The sequence below is a fragment of the Cupressus sempervirens genome, chromosome 10, assembly GCF_028749045.1.
Source record: "Cupressus sempervirens isolate cs-2001-9-10 chromosome 10, ASM2874904v1, whole genome shotgun sequence".
NCBI lineage: Eukaryota > Viridiplantae > Streptophyta > Pinopsida > Cupressales > Cupressaceae > Cupressus > Cupressus sempervirens.
In genome coordinates, this window is record NC_143127.1 from 865,137,852 (window position 1) to 865,161,480 (window position 23,629).

Here is a 23,629-nt window from a genome sequence, read left to right on the forward strand (position 1 = left end):
CACATCAGTGCGTGATAAAGGGCAACGCTTTCTCTTTTCGTAAAAGCCTGCACGGCCTTTTGCATTTTCACCTTGTCTCCAATGGAATCACATGGTAGAATAATCCCATCAATCTTGCTCACCTTGTGAACCTGTACGGTACACATGAAGATGAAGAAAGAAGCTCGCTTTTCCCCACTTCTCTTTTTGTTTTTTGCCTAAGTTGCCGGTTCGGATTTTGATACAGATGTGGGTTCGAGATATGGGTTCAAAATTCGTCCAATTTTTATTGGGGTTGGGTTTGGATTCATTTTGGGTTCGTCCATACAAAAACATGTTTAAAAAAAAAAAAACGTACGTGTGCGCGCACGCGCGCAACAACAAATAGGTCCATACAACACTCTGCTAATAGTAAAAAAACATAGCAAAATACACCACCTTATCTGTGTTTCAATTCAATAGGATATTAATTGCACCATTTAGCCATACATACAACATGATATACTTGCTTGGTCACTTGCATGGGACATATTTGCACATCAAGGGGACAGTTTGAGAATGTAAGGAATTATCAAAAGATAAGTGCAGTTATCTGAATTTTTAATTTGTATTGGTTAGAGGAAGTCTAATCAGGTTAGGTCAAAAGTTGAGATTCAAATTTTAATCTCTAGATTCAAAGATAGCATTTAAAAAAAAAAAAAGAAATTCCTCTATAATTGTCAATTGGGATTTCACCTATTGTCAATTTGGACTTCCTCAATAAGAAAGTTTTCATTTTCATTCACAAATGCCTAAATGACATATAAACCATCTTTTTTAGCCTTTTTAATGGTCACTTTTAAGGTTGGGAGGATCGAATAGACCAAAACAGACAAAACAAAATCAGTCTCGAAAAGTAGAAAATATTGTTTTGAGACAAAATTCAGCTTGGGTTCAGCCGCTAGGCAGAAAATTCTTTAAAATTTGCTACAAATTCTGCCTGGGTTCCTTAGACAGAATTTGCAGCGACCCTGTAGCTCTATAGGCGAATTTGGGGAGAATTTGACAAGAACCAGACTTTGTACAGAATTGAACCAGACTTTGAGGGTTGCTGGAGAGAATTTGGTAACTTAGCTTTTTACTTGTTTGTAGCGGGTAGGTGGGGTAGGAATCTTCTGAAGGACATTTAAATAAATTTCTATTTGATTTCCTCCCTTTAACATGTATTGAGGGATGGTCCTGCCACACAAGGGTAAAATTGAATTTTTAAATCATCAAACTGGCCTGAAATATAAGTCTTTAATTTTGCCTTGCTGTTTAGGATTCACATCTTTTGACATTGCTAATGTACTTAATAATGTTGCAAAACATTATTGACTTGAATAAAACATTTTTGCATCCCCTCTCTTTGCCCCTAAATCTGGATAGCCATAAAGCCACATGCATATCGCAATATTCTTTTCGTATCCCTCATAGTTCATATCATTATTTAAAATTTAAATCACAGCAACGACTTAAATAATATAATAATAATATCCATCTTGAGGAATTTGCAACTTGGTGAAGCAAGCCGGGTCCCAAGGTGGGCCCGGCTGAAATTTTCCTATTTTCATTCAACTGAATCCCCTGAAACTGATCTGGAACTTCCTCATTATGCTTCTGGATCGAATTTGCACACCATTTGATCACTAAAAACCTGTTTTCTCGATCATTCTGCAAAGTGACCAAAATGAGAAGATGCCTCCACAACTGCCTTTAAAAACTGACCAAAACCTGTCATGGAACCTTGGCAACCAGCAGACACATAATTTGATACCTAGAACCCCCCTGCAGAATGGTTTCACTCGACCAAGGTGAGAGATTTTAATCTCTAAAGTTGCTCATTGCATTTATCTGCAACATGATCAGTCGGCAAACAATAAAATGCATTTCATTTGTATTTGGAAAAAATATCAGATGGACTCCCAGGGGCCTGATACTTTGCACAATGGCACATTAAGATACGGCAGTATGAAGTAACAACTGGTTTCAAACGGGTACAACAGATCATGGAATATAGCTTTGTAAAAATGGCTATCTGGAAGATGCAATGTGGGAAAGCTGAATAAATTGCTTCCGGATTGGACCTAGAAAACTCATCAAATGAACTCTTGAGAATATGAAAGTGTGCACATGAGCGCATTTGTATACTAGAATTACGAAGTTATAGCTAGCTTGAGCTGATGATCATTGGGTTCATTATTATTAACCTCCAAGGTAGGTCTTCTGATAATTGTGGCACTGTATAAACTACAAATCTGAATAAATTGGATTTGGGTTTTGTCTTCGCAAACAGAAATGGATTGACAAGTCTGAAAATGGAATGGGGGCTATCTTTCATGTTTACAACACAGTGCAGTGGTCCTTTTGTTGTGATGGCCAACAGGGAATGAGATACAAACCTCTAAAGTATGCTACTAGAATTTTTCTTGGAAAGTGCAGAATGCGAATTTGTGTAAAACCTCAGACTAGGTATATCAAATACCTGTCAAAATTGACTGTAAGGGCTTACAAATGGATACATGGGCTTATTGATTGGAGTTGGACATATCCCTATATGCATTCCTCAAAACACTCAACAGGTTTCAAATTGTCAGCTCTCAAAGTGGGCTTCTCTAAACAGATCTCAGGGGAATCTTTTCTTGAGCCTAAGTAAAATTTCAACATGGCCACACTACATTTTTTCAAACTTTGACGGTAACAACAGGTGGCTATCTCCATAGTGAAATCTTATAGCTAGAATGCTACCAAGAAAAGCTTTTTTAAATTTACAATCAACAGATGACTATTCTTTATAATGAAGATAAAGCTCTACATAGTTGTGATTTTTTTTATGATTTAATTTATCAAAAACTTACTTAATTGTTTCCAAAATATTGTTGAAGTCATTAATTATTAATTATCCATTTATGGTCAGCAGTAGCGCTATGAACTTGTTGAATTTCTTTTTTCTTTTGATTGTTTTTAAATCTGTTTTTATGACTTTTTTTTATTAATATTTGTGGCAATGGCGGTGTTGTGCATATGTGTCCAAGTTTATTGTGTTTTGACTGTTACGATAGATCTCGGAAGATGTCAGTTGTGTGTTATAGGAGATCTGAGTTCTTTTGTTATATGATATGTAGGTCCTACCTTCCTCTAGAGAAAATGAGAATTCATCAGTTGGACAACTTCATGGAGATCTCTGGGAGGCAAGCTATATCCCATTCATTAGAAAGTGAAAGTTAAATCAACTTTTGAGTTTTTGTGAATTACTTTTAAGTCCGTTCATTGCAGGTATTGGACTTCATAAATGATGCAGTTGTTACTCTGGATGCCTTTGTGGAAGCCTATGCTCCTGCTGCACCATTATTCATCTCTTCAGGAGTTTCCAAGTAGCATAACTTACATTTTTAATTCTTTTTCTCTGCACTTATCATTGTTATAATATTATGTAATACTTTATAGTGACGTGACTATGATTAGATCTAGCAATCTATATGATATATAATCATTTTTTTCAAAATATTTACGTGTCTCAGGGAAGGTAACCAAGAATTGCTTCTGAGGCTTGCTTATATGCATGACACACTGCTACCAGTAGTAGAGAAAGGCCTGAATTTGACATCAGAAAATACCATTAAAGATTCTTCCAACAACTTAGAGCTGGGTCTGCAACCATGTTTGAAGATGTTGTGTGCAAGAATAGTAAAGTTTGCTTGGAAGCTACTTTATACTTGTTATCTCACTCAAACATTTAATGACAAAAACTCTTATCATTCAAGTTCAATGATATTTCCAGCACAAGTTGAGGATCCAGGACTAAGGGGTGAAATTGCAGTACAAATAATCGGTGAAATGGTTGCAAGATCTGGTAGTGTCGATGGGCTTACTACTGGTGGATCATTTCTCTGGAATCTTGATAGAAGACATAAACTTATGAACAAGATTGATGAGCTTTGTCAGAATGGTGAGTTCTCACAATTTGCTTTTGCTATTGTTCAATTGGTTTCAATAACATGTTAGAGATTTCTTTTCTTTCACACTTTTAGTTTACTGGACTCACAAGACATACAATCTGTAAACTGATGAACATGCAAACAAATGTACCTTCATTGTGTATTTGCGGTCGAGATTTTCTACTTATTCAAAATTTGTAGTTCGAGCTGCTTATACTGTACTTTGAAAAGTTATTATTCTTCTTGGTTGTTACATGCTGTTAGATTTTTTCATGTGTATTAGAACTTATGGTACTCTTAGTTCAGGTTAGCAATCCAAGAGACCCATGCAATTTCAAATAGTAACTTATCTTTTATGGTTATTGTGTTATTGGCCTCGGGCAACAAATCTTTTATTAATATGGAACTTTTGAAAATATACAATTTGTAATTCACCTATGTAAAATTGCGGGAAAAGTGTTCATGATTTGCTTTTGAATTCTTGACAGTATTTAAGTCAATAAACTAAAATGTCTAGATTCTTGTCCCAGGATGGATGCACTTGGATGAAGCACAATATGGTTATATATCCCAGTTAGCAGGTAACTCAGAGCCCCAAAAGTTGAGAAACTATAAGATAGACAAGGGAGCTCCTGACATTTCTAGCTTGACACTGAAGGATGAGTTCAACTCTATGGAAGAGACTGCAATTTACAAGTCAAAAATCAGTGAAATCAAGGACATTTTTCCTACATATGGCAGTGGTTTCTTAGCTGCTTGTTTGGATGTTTATAATGATAATCCTCAAGAAGTCATTCAACACATTTTAGATGGGACACTTCATCCAGATTTGTTATCTTTGGATACCACTCTTCAGGTGAAACCTACTACTAAACAATCCTCAAACAGAAGTAACAAAGGAAAAGAAAAGCTGGATGAATCTGCATACTTGTCTCAAGAGAAATCCAACTTGGATGGTTCAAAGTTGAAAAATATTATTGCTGCTTCTTCTTCTTCGGTGGAAACAGTGAAGTCTTCAGTATTACCTGATGCAAAATTTAGAGCAACTGGACGATATGTTCGCCGCTCAAATGATGATGTAAATGTTGCCAGTGTTCTTGATCAGAAGGATGTAAAAGATTCCTTTCGCTCTGCTATACTTGCAACACAATATGAGGACGAATATGATGACTCTTTTGATGAGTTAGGCACGGGAGTTGTAGATTCAGGAATTGAAGAAATAGAGAACTTGGATTATAGGCTTTCTTCACAGCGAGCTCAAAAATGGAAAATGGATTCTATTATAGACGAAGCTGGGTCATCAAGAAAGCCTAAGGATACAATGGATGACAGTACAAAGAGAGAGAACTCAGATAATACTTATAAAAAATTGCCTGTTTCTGAGGGATCTCATTCTGATGTACAAGATTCTGGACATTCTGTTCCAAAAACGAGTCATGGTTCTTACAGTAAAGGAAAATATAAACCACAGCAGAAACCACAATTCTACATGAAAGATGGAAAAAATTATAGCTACAAAGTGGCAGGAGCAGTTGCTGTATCTAGTGCAGAAGAGGCAGAAACCCTAAGAAATGTAGAGGAGGAAAGAATTCATGGCTTGGGACCTGGGGGGAATGTACCTTTGAAACAAACAGAATCTTCAGCTGCAACTGAAAATGACCATAATATAACTGGCAACAGAGCAGCTCCAGGAAGTGGCCAAAGGGGAAGGGGTGGTTATGGAAGGGGTGGGGTTCAAGGTGACAAGGTTGCATATAGTAGAAAGAACAATGACAATCATCATAGAAAAGATCGAGCACTGAAAAAACACTTTTCTGGTCTTGGGGGATACTAGCATCTGATAATGTGTGGTATTTAATAGTGTGATTAACTCTGGGTGGTGTGGATCACAATATTGCATAAAAAATTACAATCCAAACTACAGTCCAACAGTGTGAGGGACAGGTTACACAGTTCATACTCTTCCCACTGACAGCAGGTTAGTCCAGTGTAAGCCTTACATTTGTTTTGACTTCCTTGATCTTCATTGCTTGTCCATATGGTCAGATGGGTTATCTATAACTTTTATACATTGCATCAGTACCTCAAGGAGCAGCACAATTATCAAGAGTTAAACAGAATAATAGAAAAGCATCAGCTTTCTGATCCTTGCCTGCCTAATTGATTCCAGGTTATCTGTAGAACACTATAATCAGTTTTGTACAAAATAAGCTCACAGTTTGCCAGGAGAGCGGACATCTTTTTGTTAAGTGCAGAAGTTTAACATGTAAATTAAGCAACTGGAAAATATTATCCATTAATGTAGCTATCAGGAAAATATGCTGGTTGAGTGCTCTAATAGCCTATCTGCTGGGTTAGTAATAATATGTAATCCATGTGTCAATGAGTAATTCATGGGTCAACAAGCTTAGCTGCTTGATTGTTCCAATTTTGAAGTCATTATTTGTATCTTTGATGGAGAAGATAAAAGCTAAATAGAAAAGTTGAGTGTAAATCTTTATGCAGTTTATGTTTTGGTGTATCTGCAATGAGCAGATGCAGTATTGTTTAATTGATTATGTTTGATTAGTTTTCTAATCGGCAATTGACTTTACAAGCAAATATTTTTGTTGAATGAATGAGTTTAACAGGAAATCAAAATATCTTGCAAAGTTTCAAGCTCTGTAACAAGAAGTAGCTAAACACAAAGTACAATTCATTGTTGCATGGCAACAAATAAGGTTGTAGCACTGATAATTGATTGAGAATCGAGACAAATTAAAATTGTGAGCAAGTCAATAACAATATTTTAGTAGCAACAACAACAGATCTCCTTTCAAACATATTGAGTCCCAAATTATTTCCGTGAATTCTTTACGCGTTGAGTAGTAGTGGTACATCTCATGCTCTTCCTTTGTATAATGCTCGTTCAAATTTGATTCAATGTAACTCTGTTTGACTATCTCTGAACATCACTTTACTTTGTTATTTGTTAGAACGTGCTATGACATTTTGAATTTGTTTGGGCAATTCATGAGCTTGAATTTACAACTTCGGCAGCTTTTGTTTCCAAATGTGTCACTTGTAGGGTGCAGTATGATACTATGTATTTCTCCAATAATATTTTTTGAAGTACCTAATATTCTTCTGAAAGCTTATGTTAGGCATTAACGATAGATAAGTAACTTTGTTTCATTCTTGCCTTTTATGCAGGCAAGAAATAACACGGGGCAAAGATGGTAGGGTTACATTAATGGCAGGCACCCTTCTTTATGAGAAACACAATCCTAGGGGATTTTGGAGAGAGTTGCAGCAGGTTAGAAAACAAGTAGAAAACAATATTACAGATAATGGTTGGACTATGCAAAGCTCTTATATGAAAGACCAAATGAAGAGGCTCCACCTGCTATATTAAACACTACGACAGTTATTTTCTATTGAGGACATTAAGGTGGGTGTAGGGAGGCTTGCCAGTGGCAAAGCTCAGGGTATTGATGGGCTAGAAACAAAATTTTTGAAGTGGGGGGTAGATATCTTGGCCCCATACATCAGGAATATTTTTAATTGAGTCACCCAGGGCTGCTTTCCTATTGATTGGACCACTAGTGTGGTTATTCCTCTACACAAGGGTGGGGGCATTAACAACCCCTCCAATTATGGTGAACCTCCTTTTAGGCAAACTCTTTGGGATTATGTTAGAGCGTAGAATCAACGGTTGGGCAGAAAAAGAGGAGGAAAGAGCAAAGGGTTTGGCTGGTTTCACACTAAAACACTCCACCATTGACCATTGCATCACTCTAAGGTATCTTCTCATTGAGATTGTGGGAAAAAAAAAGGGAGGAGGCTTTTTGTTGCTTTGTGGATTATAGGAAGGCTTTTGACAATGTATCTAGGGATAAACTTTGGCACAAAATGGAAGAATTGGAAGTACCAAAAGAGTATAGGGCTGCTGTTTATAAGTAGTATGAACGGGTTTAAGCAAAAATCAGAACTAAAGAGGGCATGTTTAAATGTTTTGGTAATGATATTGGGGTCAAACAGGGGTGCCCTTTGTCACCTACTCTTTTCGGCCTCTACATTGATAAGTTGGAAGAGTGGCTAACTAGAGAAGGCGTGCAATTGGCATGTTACATGATAAAATTACTTCTTTTTGTTGATGACCTTATCCTTATTGCAAAATTTGTGAGAGCATTTAAAAAAATCGTCTTTTTGCTCAGAGGTAGGGATGGAAGTCAATATTGCTAAGATTGAAGTCATGATCTTTTCATCGAAAAAGAAAAAACAACATTCATATTTGAGGGCAGCCATTAGAAATAGTGGAGGAGTTCAAATATATGTGCATTGATGTCCTTTATGCAGATAAAAAAGAATTCAAGGGGGATGAAAGGCCTCTCAACTTCTTCAGAATAGAGATGTAGAAAAGCGAAATTATGGGATTGGAAAACTAGGAAGACCCTTTTTGGTCTTTTGGTGGTTCAAGTTATTCTTAATGGGTGTGAGGTTTGGAGAGCAACTTATCAAATCATAAATGACGACAAGTAAGAGAATCCACAAACATCTAATTACTACTAACCCCAAGGTCAAGTCAATGATTCCTTATGAGATTGTTTTGGCGCAGTGGGGCATGTTCCCAATTGAGGTTGTAGCAATTATTTGATTGCTAAGCTATCTAAAAAAAGTGGGAAATATGGATAAGCATTGCTGGCCTAAATTGGTGGTTGAGGAGTTAGAACATAGGAGAAATAACGTGAAAGAAACAAAATAGCAAGTGATTGAACATATGGACATTAACCCTCAAGAGTGTCCAAATACCAATATAGAAATAAATAAATGCGTGTTAGAGAAATTTAGAACTACCATTTGAACAAATTTGATAGGTATGAAAAATACCCATTACGTTAAAGAATTTAATTAGACATGGGAACATGGAGAGAAAAAATATTTATGATGAAAGGAAAACCCAAAATCTTAACCAACTCTCATCATTTACAATGTGAAAGTGGTAGATGGAAGGTCCCTAAAGAATGGTGGGAAAAGAGGATTTGTACTTTTTACAGCAAAGGGGTGGTAGAAAAAGAATGACACTTTAGAGTGTGTTGCAAATGAAGATATTCACGAGCACAAGGATAACCTATAGGGGAGCAACATGAAGGAACTTTTTGAAGAGGTAAAAAGTACACAAGACAACTAGCATCCTAATACAAATCTACAACCAAAGGAACAACCTAGAGAAACCACAATAGGCTGCTTAATTGACCTTTTGGTCCCTTAGACCCGTGGTCTTGTGGACTTCATTAAAACCTTTCATTCATTATTTCTTTACGAATTTGTGACCAAATTTACAGATGCATTACAATATGTTAGCACAACATTTGTGATTTGGTAGCAATCTATTGCTATTTAAATTATTTTCTATTTAAGAATTTTCTTCTTCTTTTCCCATTCGTCTCTCAAATGCATCACAATATTTGTTGGGTACTAATTTTTTGTTGCTTGAATTGATTTATTATAAGAAGAATAAATATTTAAAATTTCTTATCTATCAAAGAAATATATATTTAGAATCTTGTCTATATTTCTAGTTGTGGGTTTGAGAGTTAAGTAGAGAGATGTGAATATTGTGATACATTTGGTGGCATAACATTTGCAGTTTTCAGTAATTATCTTCTGTTTTCTGATATGATTTTCTATTTTATGAGAAATAATGTTGTCCATTTCCCTAGATGATTAGAATGATATGCCATTTGTGATTTGAGCTCGCACAGGTAGTGGAGTTTGACTTTGGGGCTTTGGCCTACTCAATGCACGCGGTTTGCTGGGTATTTGTGCATTGCTAGGGTAATAGTCTTGCCCTAGCTTCCCTGTCCTAAACCCCAACTTGTCAATTAATAAGACCACCATGAGGTAGGTTGAGCGTTGGGCTAGGTTATAGGGATACACCTAGTAGAATGAAAGAAAAATGTGATTTGGGTCATTAGCCTTCTGTTGTTTCAATTGAATTTCTTTCCCAGTTCTAGCTGTAGTTTGAGAGGTGGTAAAATTTGCATAGATGCATCCATTGCCATTCTTCTTAGGAAGGTATATGTGTCATTTGGACATTAATTTTGGTTGTTTGAATCAATTTTTAATTTCAAGGACTTGGGCATAGTTTAATTTTGTTTCTCTTAGTATATTGTATATGATTTGGGCAATAACCTTTTGTTGTTTAACAACACAATGCTCTATTTACCATATGATATATGATTATCCTATGTCAAAATCATAAAAATTGTGCAAACAAGGAGTGAGAGTGGGAGCGGTGAGCTTTTAAATCATAGGGTGTGTGTATGTCACAAGGGAGTCTCTAAGACTAAATTCAAAGTGGAAGAAGCAAATGACAAGGCAGATGATGTCTTGGAGGTCACAAGAGTGTTTGGTGGTAATGATGGTGTGTAGAAATAGTACACAAAATATGTTTTCCTTGTGCCTCCCATGCTCCTTCTGCCCAGTCTTGGGGCTTGGTGGTTGCAATAGGGAGGGGTGTATTGTATTCAAGATCTGGGGTTTTTTGGTTCCCTCTTCTTGGACGTGTTTGGTACCATTGAGGGTGGTTGTTCTTGGTGGGAGTTCATGGTTGCTTTGGCTTTAGTTCTCCCTCTTCTTTGTTGATGAGTTTATATCTTTGGATCAAGGGCTTGTGGAAAGGTTATGGTATGGTGCATCTTGCAGGATGCTTTTCTCTGGGCTTTGTCACTTGTTTGTATTCGGGATCTGGCTTTTGACAATTGTGTGTTGAGTCTATGTGCTTTGGGGCTTGATTCTTCTTTTCCCTGCCATTGTTGTGAAGAATGTAACTTTTCTTGGGATAAGGTTTGTTCTAGAGGGGTTATGAAGCAACTTTGTGGGAATTCTGGTGTGCCACCGTGTTGGTTTGAGTTATTTGTTGTGGTTGTTGCCGCAAGCAGAGTCTGTTCTAAAGTTTTTCTTTTGTAGTCTCTCTTGAATGTGTTTGATGCAGCCACAAATGGAGGGACCTCAAAGAGATCTATCCAAGTGTGCAACAAGAGTAAACACAACATAAACAACAAGGAAGATGAGAAAACAAATTAGACTTTATTCAACAACAATTTCAAGTATGTTGAGTTGGCAACATGCCTTCATATATGCCAAGGAATGTGTTTGATGCAGCCACAAATGGAGGGACCTCAAAGAGATCTATCCAAGTGTGCAACAAGAGTAAACACAACATAAACAACAAGGAAGATGAGAAAACAAATTAGACTTTATTCAACAACAATTTCAAGTATGTTGAGTTGGCAACATGCCTTCATATATGCCAAGAAAAACGTACTTGATTAATTAGGAGATCTTTAGTCAAAGACTAGGAACCATAATCATCACAATCATCATCATAATAATAATGCCTTTTATGGATCTACTACATTGCAATATATGAGCCACACGGCATACAAGCCGACTAGGCAATGGATCACATTTCCCAAGAATAGGAAACATATTACAACAATTAGTTCAAGTTGCAAATAACGTAGAACTCATTACAAAGAACATGTGAGAGTTAGAGATTTGAGAGTTAGGTCCTCACACGAGTCCCAAACATAGAAATGTACTCTCTTGGTCATCGCAATTGAGACTTTTCATTGCAATATTGAAATTTACAAAAAAGTTGAGAAACTAGCAAGACCACAATAACCTTACAAGAACTCAATGTAACTTGAGAAAGAGCTTACCAAATGAGTTGTGATCCAAGAAAATGATCTACAACTAGGTCCTAAATAAATCCCTAGCTACGCAAGATGTAACTCAAATAATTGATGAGTCATTTTATTGACTGTACAAATTGGAAAAATTTGAACAAACTAAACTACAATGTTTTTGGCTGATGCAAGATTGACAAGAACCCAATTTGCTTGTGCATCAAACATGGTGTCAAAGAAAAGTGAGTCTCTCACTTTGATGGTTGACAAGTATCAGAACAATCCAACTCAACTCGAGAAATTCATGAAGAGTTCTCAACTGGCCTATAATTCCAATTTACTAAATATTCCATATATTCCTTACCTCTAGTACTTCTCCTCACTCTATTGTCCAACATCCTTGATATTTCTTCCATTGATGCTCCACATCTAATACATCCTCTGAACTCAAATCATGTTCATGATACTTGTATAAATCTGCAACGTTAAATATGAGTGATATGTTCATATCCTCATCCACATCCTAAGGTAATTCAACTTCATAAGCATTTCTTGAGTCAAATTTCCTCAAGATCCTACATGGTCCAAACTTCCTCATCCTCAACTTGCTATGAGTTCCAACATGAAATTGTCCTTTCTTCAACTGAACCATAACTTGATCTCCAACTTGATAATCCTTATCCTCTTCTCCCATTTGCCTTCTTATAAATTTGATTCATATGTTCCAATAATCTTTATCCTTCTCATGTAATGACTTCATAATATCTACAAATTCCTTTGCTTCAACATTCCTCTTCTCCTCATGACTAAGATCCGTTGATTTCGTGACTCCCTTAGGATTCATACCCATAATAATCTCAAAAGGTGTCCTCCTTGTACTTCTATTCACCAATTTGTTATATGCAAACTCTGTTGTGCTGAAACCAAATCCCAATTACTAGGCTTAGCTCTAACCAAACACCATAACAAATTCCCTAAACCCATGTTTACAACCTTTGTTTATTAGTTTGTGGATGAATAGTAGAACTAAACTTCAAATCACTTTTCATTTTCTTCCAAAGCATCGTCTAGAAATAACCAACAAACCTAATGTCTATGTTTGAAAATACTCCTTGGTAATCCATATAATATCACCATCTATGTGAAAAATAATTCAGCTACATGCACTACCTCTGAAGTCTTCTTTCAAGAAACAAAATGTGTTGCCTTAGAAAATTTATCTACCACTACAAATATAGAATTATTATCTCCGTGTCTTAGGCAATTCAAAAACAAAATCCATACTAATGCCCTCCTAAGGTTTACTAGGCACATGTAAATGTGTGTACAATCCCACATTATGACTTTTACCTTTAGCTACTTGACAAACTTTGCAACCTTTATGTTTTTTTTTTTTTGAAAATCCTTATAAATTTAAGGGCAATACTACTTATTACTTACCAAACTCATTGTTTTATCAATGCCAAAGTGTTTAGATAGGCCACTATGCTTTTCCTTAATAATATTCTCCTTCATCGAATTTCTAGGTATGCACAACTAAATTCATTTGAAAATGTGATCCTATATGAAATAATCGAACCGTTCGTTTTAGTCAGCAGCAACAAGTTCCTTAAAAGCTTTCTATGGTTATGCAAAATTAGGGTCAACTTTATATAAAATTTTCAATTCATCAAATCAAAGTACTTCCACTTTAATATGTTTCAACAAATTCCTTCTACTCAATGCAATAGCTACCTTGTTTTACTGTCCACTCTTATATTTCAACATAAAAGTACAACTTTGTAAGAATTCAACCCATTTCATGTGTTTGGTTCAACTTGACTTGACTGCTCAAATAGTGCATTTCTTTTTTATCAATATACAAGACAAAGTCCTTATGCAACAAGTAATGTCTTCGTTTCTTCAGAGCTTGAACTATAGCATAGAATTATTGATCATAAACTAAATATCTTTTCTTGGCATTGGTCAACTTCTCATTGAAATAAGAAACATGTTTTCTTTCTTGACTTAATAAAACTTTACTTGTATTTTCACTCGTATCAGAATCCACTTGAAATACCTTGATGAAATCAGGAAATGTTAACATAGGTTGCTCTGTCACTTTTTGCTCAACAACTCAAAACTCTGTTGTACTCCATTTCTCCATTTGAATTCCTTTTTTAAAATCTTCCCATAGATTTCAATTAGGGCTAAACTAAACTAAAATTCCTGATAAACTTCTTGCAAAAATTAGCTAATCCATGAAATGATCTAACTTCCCCAATACTTGGTGGCATAGGCCAATAAAATATTTCTTTAACCTTTTTAGGATCCATCTTCAAACCAATAGTTGAAATCACAAATCCAACGTACACTATCTCTTCCTTCATGAAAATAGATTTCTTAATATTGATTAACAACTTTTCCTCCTCTAATATCTACAATACTTGCCTTAGTTGTCAAATGATCTTTTACCTTATAAAAATAATATCATCCTATCACAAAGTTAGCAAAGAATTTATTTTATCTCATTCATTATCCTTATGAAAGTACTAAGTGCATTAGCTAGGCCAAAAGGCATAACTAACCGCTCATAAAATTCTTTGTTTGTCTTGAATGTTGTCTTCCACTCATCACCTTCTTTGATTTTGATCTAAGAACTCTTCAAATAAATCTTGCTAAAGTACTCAAATCTACTAAAACAATATGTTATGTCATCCATCCTTAGTAAAGAAAATCTTTACTTCACCATAGTCTTGTTAATTTCTTTGGAATCACTATGCATTCTCCAATCTCCATTCATTTTAGTTGCTAATAATGTAGGTAATGCAAATGAAATCAAATTTTCTCTAATCAAACCTTTCCTCAATAGTTCTCACACTTGCCAATTCAATTCCTCATTCTGTGTGGCTGTCATTGGTGAGTTGCTTTGTTAGGTAAGCTTGCTCCAGGAATCAGGTCCAATCTTCTTTCCTTGGGTGCATTCCAAAGGTTAACCTTCAAGATAACTTCTTCCACCTTCTCTAAATAAACTTTTTTCTTTCCATCTCAACTTGTCTTTGTTAGGGTAAGATCTACCACCTCCAGTAAATGATGCATCTCTTAGGAATCTTCCATCTCTTCCTCTCTATCAATTTTCATGCCTTTTATTCAGTTTTTTTCTGCCTTTAAGTTAAAGTGATAAGCTTCCTCAACATCTCTTTTGACAAAACTAATTTCGTCCTGAATTAACATCCTTAAACCATTCTAGTAACTTGCAATCCTTTAAACCTCATCATCTGTATGATCAAATTTGATATCCAACTTGTAGAACTCTCTCTATGTATTCCTTCACACTAGAATCCTTTTGCCTTATATTTTGCAATTTCCGCGTCAAATTAACTTGATAGTTTCATGGTAAGAACTTGGCATTTCCTCTCTTCGTCTATCCAACTGCAAACATTCCCACAATAAAGATGCATAACCTTTCAAATTGGTTTTAGCATATTTCACCCACCCTCTTGTTTGTATTGGTGCTTTTATATTCAAAATATTTCTCATCTTAATGACCCAATCTAGCAATTCATTAAAATCAAACTTGTCATCATAATTAGGAGGGTGGAAATGACGTTTGACATTCACTCTTGTGAGAACTCTGACAAATCTTTCATCTCCTTTGAGAAGTACAAGTTCTTCACATCCAATTGCAACTTCTTCAACTTCCTTTTCACTCACATCTTCAACTAGAAACTGGAATCGTTAGCCTCTTTCTTCCCCATATCAGTGATATTTAAAGTGTAGAGAAGCATAATAAGGTACAATGCAAATGGTAGGTAATGTAAGAAGAACCTCCTCTTAACAACATGACATTTACACTACCCATGTGTGACCAATGTAAACATATTTGCATCATCAAAGCAAACTAAAAGTAGAAACATTAGCACCTTTATTCACCTGAACATATTTGCATCATCAAAGCAAACTAAAAGTAGAAACATTAACACCTTTATTCACCTGCGAACACCATACTGAGCTACTACCAACATTAATGAGTTTTTCCATTGTTACATTTTCCCTCAAACCGATGGTGGAATTTCCTTGGAATATAATTTTCTTGGAATATAATTTTCCAAAGTGTGATAACAGACTTAGATTATATAGAACTTGTAGTTCCCTAAAACTTGATTCTTAAAAATAACTTAACGTGGGAGCTATATTCCTCGATTCAGAGTTGAGCATGCTATCATATTAAGTTTTATTAAACCTTGATTCGTCCAACATTGGGATTTACGACATTGGTATTTTTCTTAGTATGATGATCTTTGGTCTTAAACTGTCTGCGGTTACTATGTCTTTTAAATCATCATACTGGCATGTATGAACAATTGCAGACGTGGGGATAACACAGTGTACACGAATACATTGCCTAACAATTAGGAATGTGATTAGTTCATAATCTTCTATGCAATACTTTAGTTTTTATTAACTGGATGAATAATAGGCAACATGTTGCATATGACAGTGCTATACAGTGTCTAAGAATAATTGCCGACGATTTAAACATCACATACTAAGGTTTAATTCCTAAGCTAAAAGTGTTAAATAGTCAAAGTGGGCTTATTTTCCCAACCTCAATTTCTCCCTCAATGTGTGATGTTTAAGAATGGCCGAATGATTAGTGCGTACAGCAGTGTTGTCCTGTGTCAACAATACTATAGCCATGTTATCAATTACATCACCTGACATGTTGAATAGGGCTTTCGTGAACCTGCATTCTGGAAATTCCTTGTTGAGGTGAAAAAACTATCAAGGACTATGCATGTTTAAAATTCAAAACCCTTATAGGGCTTTGTTTTAATTGTGGTGTATCTAATTTGAAGCATTGGATTGGAAATATAGTGTTTGTATCTGGACTAGAGATATCATTGGATTTGTTCTAATTGTGGTGTATTTAATTAATCTATGTACATTGCAATGAAATGTATTGTTGGTCTCTGTGTGCAGTTTCCTTCTCGAAAAATACATGATAACTGTATTATATTTTATTTGAGACGTTCTTCCTTCATAGTTTTTGATCTTTATAAATGCAATATTGCAAATATAGCTTACCCATTAGTACCAATTTGGTTGTGTTTGTACTAAATGCAAATTTAAAGACCATTGTTCAATAATATTATATTGGGCATCGCTAAGTTTTCCATTTATATTTGCTAGTGTTTACTAATGAGTTCTTGTTAGGAATGAATGATTGTTAAATGGGATGTTTAAGCATGATTTTTGGGTTATGTAACTGTTGAGCGATCATTTTGCACGATGGCAAGAATAAAAATCCATACAAATTTCTTTCTTGAAAAATTAATCAATTTAACCAACTCCAAGGTTCTGGATGTTTGTTTTTCAACCTGTTGGGTAGCTCAATTGAAGATATATGTGAATGTTTACAAGGAGGTTTTTGCTAGTATATTTTTAAATCTGCAAAAAAAACTATGAAGGAATGCAACCCAAACCAATGTATTTTTGCATTTTATGATTTTAATGATGAATGCAAATCCTAACAATGCAACTATATGAATTCCTATTCTAACCATGTGTTCAAAAGAAAATAACAAAGTTAGGGTAATAAGAAATTTAAAGAAAATTTGCTGAAAATGAAATTCCTGACTGACATAAGTCAAAGTAACAACGCTTCTGGGAATTAATTTTTTGAAAGGATCGAGTAAGAAACCGATGAAATTAGGAGCAACCGTCCTCAACTTCACTAACACAATCTTCAAGGGGAAGAATGAAAACTGTAGGATGTTTCACAACTCATCAAATCGTATAGCCATAGAAAGTGCACTTAAGTGAGACAAATTTCTATGCAAGACTCCAAGGAGATCCTTTCTACAATTCGTCATAATAAATAAATTTGTTAGAAAATGAAAAAAACTAGAACTAATAAGTCGCACAAGCATTAACATGCAATAAAATTATTCACTCCATCGTTATTCGTAAATATAAAATTCATAAAGGAAACACACATTCCAACAAGAAACACTACAGACAAAACAAGAGAACCAATATAATACTTTATTGCATCAAAATATTGAGCTTGAATACATATTACAACTTTGTATTTATAGAAGACCCCATCCTTAATGCAAATTTTGGATCTAGGGATTTTTCCTTGCAAAAAGCATGCTAAGAACACTAATTTTAAGATCACTACACGGTGGTTAAGTCCAATGATACTCCTTTGGATTCAGCAATTGTATCTGCGAATGTTTCCTCTGCTGATGATCTTTCGGTGCTAGTGTTAGAGGAGGAACTTGTTCCTTCTCCTGCCCCAGCATTGGATGTTCCTCTTGGTCCTGTTGGGGGCTAGGACCCCCTTTCCCCTCTCCTGGCCCTGCCCGTATCCTTCCTCTTGGTTTTGTGGGGGGCCAGTTGGCAACAGGCTCTTCTAGGAAGATTGGTGGTGTTTTGGACTCCCCTAGGCTTCATTGTTCAGTTTCATCTGGGGATTGGATTGTTGAGGCAACAAAGGTGGAGGATGGTTGGACTGCGGTAAAAAGAAATAACACAAGACCATATGCTCCTCCTTTAGAAATGAACCTCCGATCATGCAAGGGTGGCTCTATTTCAATGGGCAAATCATGATATATCGCGTTATGTCCCCTTGCTGGATCTTTACTTTTGGGTGGTGATAGGCTTTTTGTCACCTTGGTTACCCTATGTTCGGGGGGTGACCAGTCCTGCTTTTGTTTGTAGTTTCTTTGTATCTGAACTTATTAAAATTTATTAGTCTTGTACAGGGTTTCAGGCACCCTTCAAAATCTGTTTATCTTAATCAAAAACACTAATTTTAAGAAAATTTTGTACACTCAAACTCCTAACTAGGAGCTAAGTAGGCCTGCACTCTTTATTTTATTAATTACATGGTGCATGGACCTTTACATGACTTAAAAACTAATATAGAAGGAGCATATGAGAAGAGAGAAGATTGTAGATGATTTGGGTGTCTCCGACACTTCTTTAGATGCAAACTTGGGTTCCATTGTGTGTCTCTATTAGGTTAACTGCCGCTAAAATATGTTTTTGGTGCATGGAACACTCAAAAACCATAATTGGCAGTTAATTGTAGGCACCACCACAACTAATGAAAACTATCGGTGCACCTAAGCACCTTGCAAAATGGCACACCTTATCATCTAGCGCACCTACGCACTAGTGCACCTTCACACCTTTAGAGGTGACAAGAGGAAAACATACAAAATTTTGTCTAAGTTCCAAAATTTTAATTTCCAGCATTTGGGTTTTCTGACCCTTCTTCCAAAATAATATCTAGATGCGTCGCTTTAAAATTTTGGATGATGATGGTGATTTCTTGAGTATCTAGAAAGTATAATGACTCGTACTTAGTTCTTACTTCCTGATGGTGTTCGGTAGCCTCTAACATGATTTTAGAAAATTCTTCCAACTTGGAGTCTAACTCTTTTAGTGCCTCCTCAATCCTGAAAATGCACCTAGAGTCATCTTGAAAGGATGCTATCTCAAATAATGCCCATAATTGTTGCACAACTACTTCAACTATGCACAATTGCGTTCTATGAGTTTTCTCCAAAAATATCCAAGCTGGTTGTACTATAATATTTATCTGGCTCCAAAAATTGACCAAGATCCCTCTTCTTCATATCTTGATATCCTCATATATATTGATCAAGACCCTCTTTCTCGATGGTATATTTTCTATTCAATTATCTATCTTATCCAACTCATCGGGGCCATATACTCCTAATAGCATATGATATTTTTGGTCCTTGATAGTTTGTAATTCTTCTAAGTCATTGGTCCAGGTGGTCACTTTGTCTATTGACCCAAAATTTTGGTCCACCATTGTAACCAACTTGTCAGCATTCTTTTATATACTGAGCAATAAGTTCATATTTGACTCAATAATTTGTGCCCGTCTATCTTCAAAACTGTGATGCCATCTTTTGCATGCATCCAAAAATGAGTCGATCTATTTGGCGGCTAGAGCTCATTTGTCGAGAGCAACCAATAAAGTGATCTCATGATGTTAAGGGTCTAATGGACTCACTATCTCCTTCATATACTCCTGCAATTTTTTGTTTTGTTTCCTCGATTCCAAAATCTTTGCCTCATCTTGATCCAAGTGTCAAAACACTTGCTTGAGTCCTATAGTAGTCAAAACTTTAGTTGTGTCTCTGGTGGCCTTCCCCAATACTACTTTCATATGATAATCCTTGGGGGCAATGCCCTCTATATTCATGTGAGGAGGGGGAATAGCGATATGTGCTATTAGATGATTGTTTTGGTTCTTCATGATGAAGGCTAGTTGCTCGGGATCACCTTGAATAGGTGTTGGTCTTCTTACTGCCTTTGTAAAGCTTTTAATCCTTATGCCTTTGTAAACTCCACATACCTCCTTTGACAAGTTAATACTTCTCATTTCAACCATGCTAGAGTGGTGCCCATAGGAGATATATATTGTCTTGATGACGAAGTTTCTTTGGAGTTGCCCCCCTTCCCCTATCATTTCTCTCTGGGGTTTTCTCTATCCTTGGCGGCTCTACTGCTGGGGTAGCCATTGTGGTTCCCAGAGGAGAGGGTCCTGATGCCTCTATAAGTGGTGTATTTTCCCTTTATCTAGCAATTTTCCCTTCTTCTATAACTTCATTCGTGTATAATTGGGCATATACACCCCACTCTATTGTCTAGCTTTCAGGCTTAGTGATCAGAGGGGGTGCTGGAGTGGTCTCTTGTTCTAGTGGAGGAGGAGGAGGTGAAGATGATGGATTCCCTGGAGGTGGCGGAGGTATGCCTAGTGGACCTTGCGAGAGTGGAGGAAATTGGTTCCAATACTCACCCAGTGATTCTCTATGTGGAAAAGGTATATTACATAAGAAATCATATAAAATTAAGGATATGTCTTTATTGAGATGAGCTGCTCATCAAAATTGTTGCTGATTATAGTGGTCTAGTCAATCTGTAAGCCTCTCCTCTTGATGGTCTCAATGAAATGGACCATCCATGTAATGACTAGTTGTAGGGAGTCCCATGAGTCTGCTAAGGGAGACAATACAATAAAGTGATGTCATCTACCATATACCCATGAATCATGTCTACCTTTCTAGCTCTTTTATTAGGAGGGTTTCAGGCAATAAGGCACTGTCTTGTACATTCTTGGCTTCTTGATCATGCTTTCTATATGACTAATCGATTATGTCATAGGTTATCTTTTGGTATTGATCTGTGGGAGGTAGATGGTAGACGTTCTCTATGTTGTCCATTTGGATGTCCAAGACAACTTGTCTAGTGATACTCTTTGCTACCGTCTCTTCTAGCATATATTGCTCAACTAGTGCCATGATTAGTTCAAAAGACTATACAAATACTGGATGTGATGTTGTGTTTACTAGACCACTCATGATAAGTGATGAGATCATCTCCAATCTCTCTCGTGACTTGTTGCAAAGGACCAAGAATGCATTCTAGTCTATGTGTCCCAATTCTGTGTTGTAGATTTCTGAGTGTTTGTCAATGAATCAAGACTTCTTTGGTGCTCCCTAAAACTTGAAAATTATTAGTTTTGGTGCGATCTTTGTAGCCATGGATGATGGTGAGGATGCCATCTTAACTTGCACAAGAGACGCATATCAATATATTAATTTTAGGATAATATTATGACACTTGACGACTGAGGACTAGAAAAAAAGGATGACATAGAGAGTAAACTGAAGAAATTGACCCTAAACAGTATTTTTGGTGCACTAGCACACCAAGCGCACTTGTTGGGGTGCACCTAGTGCACTACCTTGTTATTTTCCTTAGCTTTAAGCGCACTAGGTGCATGTGCACATGCAATGGTGCACATAATATGCAGTCAAAGTGCAACATGACCTAGGGCACAATGTTCTTATTGTGCACATGGTGCACATAGTGCACATGTAGACGTGTGCCTTGTGTAGGTCATTATACCTTGGTGTAGAGACAAAAATTGGCGTAGGTTTCATAGTGTGAAGGTGCAACAGTCTAGAGATCTAAGAAGGCAAATGAATATTCTACAAGGGGAGAAGATGGGTAGGATTGAAAGTGCATGCCTAGTGCACCTTCCTAGGGTGCACTAGTGCACCTATGCACCCCAAAAGATCAATGATGGGTCCAACACACTTGGTGAACCCTGAAAGGGTGTGTAGGTGCACTTAGTTCACATGTGCACAAATTTGGCCCTTAGAGGGAAAAAATCCTCTTGACCATTTGACCTTGAGCAACAATGATTAATGGGACTTCTGACCAAGAACTATAGGGGGCTCATTCTTTGAGGCACCTGGAAAGATGCCCTATTTTGGAGAACAGATTCTCCTATCCTAAGAAGTGAAGAGTGGGGTCCCCATTTTTTAGTAAAAATAGGGCGTGTGTTGTGAAGCCACAACAAATAGCTTGACAAAAAGGAAGAAATGACGAAGGCATTTCTTTATCATGAAAAAGCCATAAGATGTGCATCAAGTTAGGACTTGATTCCTAGTGTTATGAGAGGTTACTCTAGGACCTTGAATCGAAACTTAGACCTTTGAATTTCATACTTAGTGTTTTTTTTAGTGTGTTAATTCTATCGACATTCCCAAGCACTTGTCACCATGAGCATTGAGCAATTTAGAACAACCTTTCGCTAACCAACAAGAGCTTCTAGAGTTCTCTTGTAAGTATACTTCTGACCACTTTTGACCAGATGTGAGAATTTGGTTAGAGGGCTCTTAAGGAGACATCATCTTTACATTATTTGATTTTTCTAGGTCTTTTGTGATCCTCACAAGAATAATGTGTTTCTACTTGATTCGCCTTTAAAGTTTAATTTTATTTTAGCTAGGTAGCGATTTGATAGTGCTAACCTTGTTTGACTTACTACTTTTGAGGGGATTCCTTTACAACACCATTATCCATTTTTTTTCTTTTTTCTTTTGTACCTTTCTAACTGTTCTTAGACTGTGCGGTCAAGAGGTGGTGTTTGGTTTTATTGATAGCCCATTTTTTGGATGTCTTCTACATTCCTCTTTTAGTGAACTTTGGGAGACTTGCACACCAACAAGTGATCATTGTATAATCATGGGAGAAACCCCTCCCTCTCAAGTTGGAAAGTTCTAAGCTAGGCTTAATTGTTGTTTTATCAAGTTATGAGTGACTTGGTTTTCCATTTCCTTATGTGAATCATTAGTGTTGAGAGCGATCAACCTAGTATCTGAGCTGCATGCTGTGAACCCTCTATTACCTGTACATGACACTAGTATTTAGTCTTTACAAGATACAACATTATCTAATTGCTTTGATGAAGAAATACCTCTTCCAAGAGTCAAGGTCTATTTGGGTGGTTCACATTCCTAAATACGTAGTAACCCCTAACTCGGACCAAGCTTAACTTTAGTGGAAAATATTTTCCAATTATAGAATTTCGCTCATCGACCAATCTCAATTTGTGTTAGTTTGTGGTGACTGATCAGAGAAGTACTGTACATACTTCATAATTCTTTATGGTTTAGCAAAAAAATTTCCCCTCCTATTTTATCACACCTTATTTAGATAGGCTTATTGTAACCCTAAAGTGGGATATATCATATATGACAGCTTAGGGCATGATGTATAATGAGATAGGCTGTTCTTGCACTGGGATTGAGCTATAAGGGTTTGTACTGTAATCACTAGATAATAAGAAAGGTTGGACGACTGTGTAGGTGGATGTAGCCCAGGTTTTGAGTGAACCACGTTAAATCTGTGTGTAATCTATGTTCTTATGGTTTTCTTCTTTTTTTTCTACATTTAATTGTTTATTCTTATATTGTTTTGGATCTGTCAATTCCTAACAATTGGTATTAGAGCGAGGTTTTGTTGCTATAGATTGACAGGACTTTTAGATTTGAGTGGGAGCAATGGAGGATTCCAAATTCAAGATTAAAAAATTCAATGGCCATAATTTTCAGTTATGGAAAATGTAGATGGAAGATTATCTGTATCAGAAGGATCTTTGGAAGCCATTAGAAGGGAAAACTAAGAGACAAGGAATGATCA

At 36.2% G+C, this 23,629-nt stretch overlaps 1 protein-coding gene across 4 annotated transcripts in view; it reads left to right on the forward strand.

The window, feature by feature from the left end:
• Positions 1 to 6,439, forward strand: part of LOC149536757 (Ubiquitin system component Cue protein) — a 122,542-nt gene extending 116,103 nt beyond the window's left edge. Inside the window, exons 6-10 of one of the 4 annotated variants that reach the window (XR_016356784.1) lie at positions 3,123 to 3,188; positions 3,274 to 3,371; positions 3,519 to 3,946; positions 4,466 to 5,913; positions 6,016 to 6,439. Coding sequence is in view for 2 of the 4 variants with exons in the window: in XM_089803692.1 (XP_089659818.1) it covers positions 3,123 to 3,188; positions 3,274 to 3,371; positions 3,519 to 3,946; positions 4,466 to 5,769 (1,896 nt within the window). In the remaining 2 variants the exon portion in view is untranslated. Of the gene's footprint in view, positions 1 to 3,122; positions 3,189 to 3,273; positions 3,372 to 3,518; positions 3,947 to 4,465 lie in introns of all 4 variants that reach the window. The other 3 variants (XR_016356785.1, XM_089803693.1, XM_089803692.1) reach the window with 3 other exon arrangements.
• Positions 6,440 to 23,629: the final 17,190 nt, after the last annotated feature.